Source organism: Passer montanus, unplaced genomic scaffold, assembly GCF_014805655.1.
Source record: "Passer montanus isolate IOZ18808 unplaced genomic scaffold, ASM1480565v1 scaffold57, whole genome shotgun sequence".
NCBI lineage: Eukaryota > Metazoa > Chordata > Aves > Passeriformes > Passeridae > Passer > Passer montanus.
The window spans coordinates 3,125,752-3,134,813 of NW_024370705.1; the positions used below are offsets into that span (position 1 = coordinate 3,125,752).

The 9,062-nt window shown below is 44.7% G+C and overlaps 1 protein-coding gene across 1 annotated transcript; it reads right to left on the bottom strand.

Moving 5' to 3' along the window:
- Positions 1–527: 527 nt before the first annotated feature.
- Positions 528–5,947, bottom strand: DRG1 (developmentally regulated GTP binding protein 1). Its single transcript, XM_039726121.1, has 9 exons — positions 5,870–5,947; positions 5,589–5,712; positions 4,612–4,787; positions 4,161–4,230; positions 3,466–3,635; positions 2,602–2,732; positions 2,247–2,414; positions 1,120–1,242; positions 528–645 (listed from the first exon to the last, which is right to left on the bottom strand). Exons 2-9 carry the CDS (start codon positions 5,710–5,712, stop codon positions 546–548), a joined length of 1,062 nt encoding a protein of 353 aa, XP_039582055.1. The 5' UTR covers positions 5,870–5,947; the 3' UTR covers positions 528–545.
- Positions 5,948–9,062: the final 3,115 nt, after the last annotated feature.

Consider the following 9,062-nt stretch of genomic DNA (forward strand, 5'->3'; position numbering starts at 1 on the left):
AAGCCTTCAGTGATACAGACACAAGCAGCTAGCTCACTTCCACTAAACAACTAAAAAAGCAACTGCTCCTGAGCAGAACTGACCAGCTTTTCCACAACTGCAGGATATTAATAGCCCTGAAGTATTCCAAGAGGAACACTTTCAGATAAAGGCAGCTGGAACTCTGTCCTCTAGCATTGTTTCACAAGATATAATTCTCTAGCCTCTGCTTTTCATGTTTTGTTCTTAGAACAAAATGATGCCTGATGTGTGACCTTTTTTCTAATTTGGAAAGACACGTACATGCAGCACAACCTTATCCCTGCAATCAAAGCTTGTTGTAAGACTTTTGCCCTTGTGAAAGTCATTTAACCAGTTTTTCATCTGCAAGTTCTGCTGAACAAGCCCCTGCAGTGAAAGTTGGCCAGAAACATCACTTTTACCATGCAGCAAGGTGCTATAATAAAAGGCCATTTCTACATCAAAACTGGGAGGGGGCAGGGGGGATTGTCACTTCCACTTAATGACAAATTTCAGACACAGCAACAAACCATGTAAGAATAACTTTATTTCTTCACAATCTGAATAACATCCTCATCTTCAAGAGTATGGTCTTTACCAACTTTTTGAGGGTTGTGTTTAACAGACGAACCCCAGACCAGCGCACTGAAAGAAGAAAAATCAAATTTAAAAGGCTTAGAAGTATGATATGCAAGCAGAACAGCAGCTATTTCTGTCACACAGCTAATACAGAAAGCAATGCTTCAGAGCTATTTTTATTCTCCTACAAGTACCTGGCTGAGTGGTTGGTGTGAACCAGGGCTAGAAACAGATCAAAACAAAGCCTGAAGTTGTCCTGAGTACCCAAGTGCATGGGACAATGGCTTGCAATGCTGAGTCTAGTGCTACTTAAATAGCAAAATAAATTTGTCTCCACAGAGGACATTCATGTAGCAAAGAGCATGAGAACATCAAATACAGCAACTGAAGTACTAAGTCTGATTATCATAGGTAGATTTATTCAATTTAACATTTTTAAAAAAAGGCCTGGTATTCCCTTCTAGTTTAGAAGAGGATGAAATAATGTATCTGAAGGCAAGTTATTTTCTATTCCATATATTCTTTTACAATAATACTTACTATTTAAAGTCTTTTATGAGATTTTTGTGGATCTTCATGCAGAAATCCTCCACTGTGGTCTTGCAGTAAGGTAGTACCACAGGAGAGGTGTAGTCTGGGAGCTGCCCTTTAGGTTTGGTGTAGCTGTAACACAGATGCAACCATCAGTCAATACCAAAACTTTCTTTTTTAAACCCATCATGACATTTCATCAGTGATTTACAGTCACCTCAGCATGTGGGCCAAGTCCCACCACCCCAGTGGTGACAATGGATACACCACAAAACGTCTGGTGGGCCTAAGCTGAAAATGCATCTGGGCAGCCAGTGGCTGCAGAGGGTTCTGGTTCTCCCTTGTAACTGCAAAGGCTCCTCACTTGTGAGCTTTCTGAAGGTGCTTTAAAAATGCCAAATGGCAAGAGTTGTTGGAAAAGACCATCTTTAGTGTTATAGTTTCAACTTGCCTCTTTTTTTCCTGTAAAAATCTCAACATATATTAGAAAAGGCACCTGATGAAGTCTATAGCACAAATACTTAAACCACAGATACAAGGAATTGTGAAATGCCTTTTCACAATACATTCTATATTATTACAATAAGATAGATATAAATTTAAAAGACAACAATTACTGTATTATGAGTATTAGTAAATTTATTCATAAGTTCACCTAAAAATGCCTAAGACTTATGATGTAAACCTGAAATAACTTGTAGTAAAAATATCTGAAATTCTAGATGAAGAACTAAGTTCTGTCCAGAGAGCTGCATCCATGACAGACTGAGAAGTTGATTACATCTGGAATCACAGTGCTACCACAAAGTCTGACTAGAGTTCCATGTTTTCAGGAATTTTTTTAAGATGCGCTTTGGTCTCGGTTTCACAAAGTTCTTTAATTCCCCTACAAATTCAAAACAGCACTTGTGGCTATTGCTTTGGTCTTGGTTTCACAACATTCTCCTTTAATTCCCCTACAAATTCAAAACAGCACTTGTGGCTATCACACAACAGCTAAGATGAGCACAATTTCTGGGTTACAAAGCAAACACCACTTGTAGAAGAGCATTATAAAATATTCCTCATCCATTCCTGAGACTTTTTCAGTCTCAGACATGCACTTAACTCCACAGAAAGCAGCAATTTTGACTCACATCCGGACTAGTTTCAAGTAGTCCCAGATTTTCTCCAGCAGATCATCAAAGTTCCAGCGATGATGAGCAGATATCGGTACACAGTGGGGTACTTTGTAAATGATATCTAGTTCTTCAATGGAAATTTGGTCAATTTTATTGAGGACATAAATGCACGGGATGTAAACCCTGCAAAGAGAAAGAAATTGTTAGAGCAACCTGACAGCATCACGCAAAGAAAAATGTTCTTAAAAGGCTTATCTCTATGCTGATGCCACAGTGCTGGCTCAGCTTGTGTGGGAAGCAAGCCCAGCGGAGAATTCTTTCCTGTGTAACCCAGACTGCAGGAGTGGCACAGCCAGGCAGCCAGCAGTACCTGTTCCCCTCCACAACGTCGATCAGGTCATCGGCAGTGGCGTCGCTGCGCAGGGTGACATCAGCATTGTGGATTTTGTACTCTGCCAGGATGCTCTTCACTGTCTCGGTATCCAGCTCACTCTGAGGACACTGAGCACAGACAGACACAGTGCTGAGGTGTGGCAGAGCTAAAGCCAATCCAGCACTACAATTAACAGTGCTGTCACCCAGCAACCACTGCATGTACATTACTAGAAAGAATAGCTGCATTTTAAGTGATTGGACACAACTCTGATTTCACCATAGCTGGTCTGAGGAGAGGGGAAAACACACCTAAATCCTCACAGCTTCATTTATATTAATGCCCCACTGAGAGCTGCAATCAGACATTTCAGAAGCAGTGCTTCCTTTCAGTTTGGGACCAGCTGCAACACAAACCCTTCTAGTTCAGAGCCCAGATAACTACACTTTAGGTATTAAGAGCGCAGAGTCCTAACTTTTGCTATCTCTGGCTATTTCTATGCTTTTAAAGAGTCAGGTATATGGGTTGCAAGGCCTGAAACTCTAAGAATCCTCTCAGGAAGAACACTGTAGCCATCAAGTAAGAGGCAGTTTTTGCACACTCTCCTTCGGATGTCAAACTTTTATGTATGGAAAGCAACCAAGGCTCTGTTTTGAGGGCAAGGAAGTAGTCAGGCTCCAGGAGAGGTGTGGATAAAGGATACTTTCCTCTAAGGAAAGTAACTGACTGCAGCACTGTACAGCAGTTCAGCTCCTAAAGAACTCACAGCAAGCATGGTCCCACACATACCATCAACTACAAATGCCTCTTTCTTCAAGCAATTTGTTTTTTAATTTTGGTTAAAGAAAACTTCCAACTTACTGTGGCTGTAAGGTTAATGCCTCCTTTATCCTTTTTTTTAAAGCCAATATTGGGGGGCTTACTATTCAGACGAATTCCAAATCCCTCCAGTTCATTCTCAATGATTTTCTTGTGGCCAAGGGGTTTCAGCACGTCCAGAACAATCAGAATGAGATTACAGGTTCGAGCAACTAAGAGCCAGAAAAAGAAAGTCACCTCTCAAAAAGCATGCTCACACAACCTGAGACAAAACAACCACAATGTGGGGTGGACTGGTGACACTCCAAAGCCCCTGAAGGCCAGCATACTGGTTATTTTTAAATGCCAGTCTAAGTTTATTGTGCTGGCCAAGCATCAGTGATAGATCTTTACATGCTGTAAGAATGACAGAGGCTGGAAAAAATCTTCCTGTGTCCATTCAGACACCAGACTGAGGACAAGTAACTGGGTGAGGAAATGGAAACAGCAGCCTTGTTTAGGATGGGGTCACATCTGCCTCCAAAACTGGCAATGTGCTTTCACTGAAGTGTCAGTGCAGAGCACAGACCCAGCAAGTGCACGAAGCCAGAACTGAAAACAACAACATGACAGCAGCTACTGCTTCCAGCAAACCATGCAGCTTTTTACAGACATCAGAACAGGGAGTGAAGCCCTCAATCTCCTGCACTGTGAAATGAAGCAGGACTGGCTGCTGTCCCCAGCTCGGACACACTCACCTGCAATCACCTGCCGTCCTCTGCCTTTGCCATCCTTGGCCCCTTCAATAATTCCTGGCAGATCAAGCAGCTGTTTGTTCACAGGAAGGAAAGTATCACATGAGAAAAGTGTTCTTCATTAAGTCAATCCTACTTTTACCCTTCTAAACCAGCTGACTCTACTGCAAATCTGAACAGAGTATGACAAGACTGTTTCCCATCTGATTGTTGTATCTTGTGTTACCCCATGTGCCCTACTGGTCCAGTGGAACAGATTATCTCACAGGGAATAATTAGAACTACCACAGGAACTTCTTCCCAGAGCCAAGGAAAAAGCAGGGAAAAATCCATACCTCATGGAAACATTCCCAGGTATTCTCAAGCACTTTTACACATCACTTCTAACCTGCTGATGTCAGGCCAGACCACTCACCCCTAACAGCCCATCCCACCCTCACAGACAAGATCTCACCTGGATCTTTGCTCCTTTGTACCTAATGACTCCAGGCACAGTAGTCAGAGTAGTGAATTCATAGGCTGCCACTTCAGAGTACACACCAGCAAGATTACTTAGAAGAGTGGATTTCCCCACTGATGGAAAACCCACAAACCCAATGCGGGCATCTCCTGTCTTTGCAACATCAAAACCTGCAAACGAGGAGTAGAAATATTTGTCTGATGACTGACATTTTCTATCTTCTATTGTTCTGGACAGCAGACACACTATTGTTTTTAATATTGCCTGTAAAAGGCTAAGTAAGCTTTTCCAGAAGAAGGATGAGGGTGAGAAACAGATTGTTCACAATCTTTATTGCCTTGCACCACTTTGTAACACTCCATACCATGTACCTGTCTAACAAAATTCTGGCTGCAAAGCTTCACAGTGGACTGTGTTTGACTTCAGTGTAAGTGGAGCATTCCCTTTAAGCACTGCAGCTTAGGAAATTCACACCTTTATATGTAAAAACAGGTGACTGCTGCAAAGGTGCTTCTTGGTGTAAAAACCTTAAGATTTCTGCAAAGACATCTTTTTGTTAGATGGTAGATGTTACGGCTCTAATACATAATACAAAAGCACTTCCATCTACACTTCAGGAAGTGCTCCAGCCCACAGCCCTAGGAAGGGCCACAAATCATGGTTAGAGGCCCTGTACCAGGCAGGACAAGAGAAAGCAAGGAGGGAACAGGTTGCCCAGAGAAGCTGCGGCTGCCCCATCCCTGCAAGTGTCCAAGGCCACGTTAAATAGGGCTCCGAGCTACCTGATCTAGGGGACGGTGTCCCCGCCATGACGGGGAGTAGAACGAAATGCTCTTTAAGGTCCCTTCCAACCCAAACCTTTCTGTGATTCTGTGAGTGTTTAGCAGACAGCCTGACACGATTTGCGGGACCAGAGCCCCCCGCTGGCTGGATCTCGGCCACACCTCCCGGCTCCCGCACACACCACGCACCTTCCCCGGGGCCGCCGCCGCCGCCGCCCTTGGGCGTGATGAGCTCCCGGCGCAGCTTGGCCAGACGGGCCTTCAGCAGCCCCAGATGGTGGGCGGTGGCCTTGTTCTTCTGCGTCCGGGCCATCTGCAAGGGCACAGGACCGAGGGCTCACACCGGGAGGCTCCGCCGCGCCCGGGCCCTGCGCGGCGCCTGGGCACAGGGCCCCGCCATCCCTCCACGGCGCTGCCCAGCGCCCATCCCCCTCCCCGGCCCGAGCCCCGCGGAGGCGGCGGCGCGGTACCTCCGCCTCAATCTCGGCGATCTTGGCGAGGGGAGGCGGCGCGGCGCCCCCTGGGCCGTGCGCAGAGCGCGCGCCGCCCCACAGAAAGAGCGGGCAACTGTGAGGGGCGAGTGCGAGGGAGAGATGCCCGAGTGCGGGATCCGTGCGCGTGTGTGCGGGATCCGTGCGCGGGATCCGTGCGTGTGAGGGACCTGTGTGTGAGAGATCCGTGTGCCTGTGACATCCATGTGTGTGTGGGGGATCCGTGTGTAAGTGAGAGATCCGTGTGCCTGTGACATCCATGTGTGTGTGGGGGGGATCCGTGTGTGTGAGGGCTCTGTGTGTGAGAGATCGTGTGCCTGTGAGATCCCTGTGTGTGAGAGAGATTCATGTATCTCTCGGATCTGTGTCTGCGAGGTCCGTGTGTATGAGAGATCCGTGTACGTGTGAGATCCGTGTGTCTGCGCCCCGTGTCCGTGTGATGTGTCCGAGGCAGTGCGGGGCGGCGGGAGCCGGCACGAGCCGGCTGTGCGAGAGCCCTGAGGGGGCCCGGGACGGCGCTGGCGAGGCTGAGGCGCTTGGCCGTGAGGGGCAGCCGGGCTGCGGCGCCGGGCCAAGCCGGGTGCGAGGCTGCGAGAGGACGCTGCAGCGGGGCTGTGCGCTGAGGCAGCGGCCCCGCAGGTGTGAGAGCAGCCGGGGGTCTCGCTGCCCGCAGGGAGGGCGGCGTGTGCCTTTCCCTGCGGTTAAACCGGACCAGGCTCCCCGCAGCCCGCTCTGCCAAAGCCAGGTGTGTATTGTGGCACTCCGCAGCGCTGCCGCACTGCCCGCGGCGCAGCCTTCCCGAGCCCGTGCTTTGTCACACCGGCACTTCATGCCGGAGCTTTCTCACGGCTCCTTTCGGCTGAGCCCTGACCGTACCACTTTGCCCCAGGGACATCTGTAACTCTGCGCTGAATGCAGGCTAATTAAATAGAGAAAGGATTTTTTTTTTTAAAGGCCCCTTCAAACTTTAAAATGCCAAGCATTTCCAGCGTTAGGCTGTTTCACAAGAAGCCAAACAATTAGATTTCAAATTAAAAGTATTTTTGTGAGAAGGAGGTACAATTTAATAGTTGTTCAGGACTTCAGTTTCCAAGTTTGTTTCTGTGTCGTATTTTGTCTAAATTCGAATATTTATATAAACCTTTTTATCCATGTTCAGTATCCTTTCCAGGAAGGCACTTTTATCTCAACTTATTGCAAAGTCTGTTTTTATAGGGTGTATCTAAATGTAAAAGTTAACTTTAGGGGGAAAAAAAGCCAAAAATACACTCCTGGGCCCGTAGTGTGAGCACTTACAAACACACCTGCCACATCTTCAGACAGAATTCTGAGTATCTTACAACTGACAAAATTGAACTTTTCAGTGATAGAATTTTCATGGAATCATTAAATCTTTAACTTACAGTGAAAAGGGAAAAAAAGAGTGCTAGTGCAATGGGAACCACACTGCTATTTGTGGTCTCTGCCTCTGCATTTCCCTTTTTGTCTCATAACCTTACAACAGTTTCAGTGATAGAATTTCCATGGAATCATTAAATCTTCTTTAACCTACAGTGAAAAGGGAAAAAAAGAGTGCTAGTGCAATGGGAACCACACTGCTATTTGTGGTCTCTGCCTCTGCATTTCCCTTTTTGTCTCATTTTAATCAAGAAAGCAGCCTTTATTGTCATAAACTCTTTCTAGTAGGAACTGTCATTAATAGAAGCTTATACAGAGCTTACTAAAATAGAATCTCAAATAAAATGGAATTGCTATTCCTGGTAATGTTAGTTCAGCTAAGCTAGGGTAAATATAAATGCACCTACCCTCTGTATATTTGTTCATGGTTTTCTAATTATTCCTTGTCAACAACATCCTTTTCCAACAGGGGACAGAGATTTGACCCTGGTACAAATTTTTTCCTATTTACTTCAGATGGAGTTGAACTTGTCTATGCCTCAACTGAATTCAGCCATACAATCAATTCACATTTGTGGTTCTTTTTAGTAAAAGGAAAAACACTGAGAAGAATACAGATTCTGAATGCTCAATCAGGATTTAAGACCTCCCCTCTTTTGTGCAGCAGATCATAGTTAACTTCAGAACTTATTGCTAGTTCTTACAAACTTGCCCCAAATCTCATAAATTGAGTCTAACTTAAAATTATTTTTCAAAGTGGGGGCTGAATGAACAAAGATGTCAATAAAACACATGGTGTGAAAATTTAGTTACAGGCTGGTTTTGTGTTCCTGGTTTGTTTCCATAGTGTTCTTAACATTCAGCTGCTCACTAAGCTCTTAAATTCTTTTCTTCTCAGAAAGTTACTCAAGAAAAGGGTATAAGGAATTTAGGCTCCTAAAAACTTCCTTCAGTGTTGAGCATTGTCCTCAATTACCTGAAGGGAGAAAGAATTTAATTAATAAAGATAATTAGTCTGATTTTTGGTAGCCAAATGAACACTTTCTAATTGGTTAGGATATTTAATGTAGTTTATATCAGTCTATAACAGCACCATCTTTTAAGCTTCAGAAAAGCTTGTTCAACAGAGATTGTTTCCAGGTTGTGAACAGAGTAACATTGCTGTTATTTATTGTGAGTACTGCTGTGAATTTTTTAATATAAAGGTGTTTTATGTGATATGCTGCTTAGAGAACAGGGTGCTTCTTACCATAGGAAATAAGGTGCAACAGCTGGAAAAATAACTGAAGGGTGGGTGACTGGGAATGGATAAATTATGTCCCTAAGGACTGCAGTCAAAACTAGAAAATAGAGTGCAAATAATAAAACCTTATTAAAGAAAAAGAAAAAAAAATAGTCAGAGAAGGGAAAAATCAAGGAAAATATTAATAGGAAATTGGATATAATGTCAGAAGAGATAAAAGCCCCCAGGAGAACCAGAGAGCAAATGAAAGGAGATGCAAGAGACTGAGATCTGCTCAAAAGGTTAATTGAGCTTTATAGTGGGCACTGATGGAAGATGGATATGTGAATTGCCATCTTTTTTGTGAAAACCTATGTGTGTGTTTTTTAAATTGCAATCATCCCATTTAGGAAATCTAGATGAAGTGCAGCACAGGGAATACTTCCAAAGGCTGTAACTTGCACAACAGTCAGTCCCTCCCGGGACCAATTGCCTGGAATGTCAGATGACACAGAATGAAGGCTCAGAGCTGGAGTAAAACTCACAAATGAT

Excerpts from the sequence above, each read along its gene's own strand:
- DRG1 (XM_039726121.1), bottom strand. The coding sequence starts at position 5,712 with ATGGCCCGGACGCAGAAGAACAAGGCCACCGCCCACCATCTGGGGCTG. Across the intron at positions 4,231-4,611 it reads ACAAAGGAGCAAAGATCCAG|CTGCTTGATCTGCCAGGAAT; the intron begins GTGAGATCTTGT and ends GTGAACAAACAG. Across the intron at positions 2,733-3,465 it reads GCATTAACCTTACAGCCACA|TGTCCTCAGAGTGAGCTGGA; the intron begins GTAAGTTGGAAG and ends GTCTGTGCTCAG.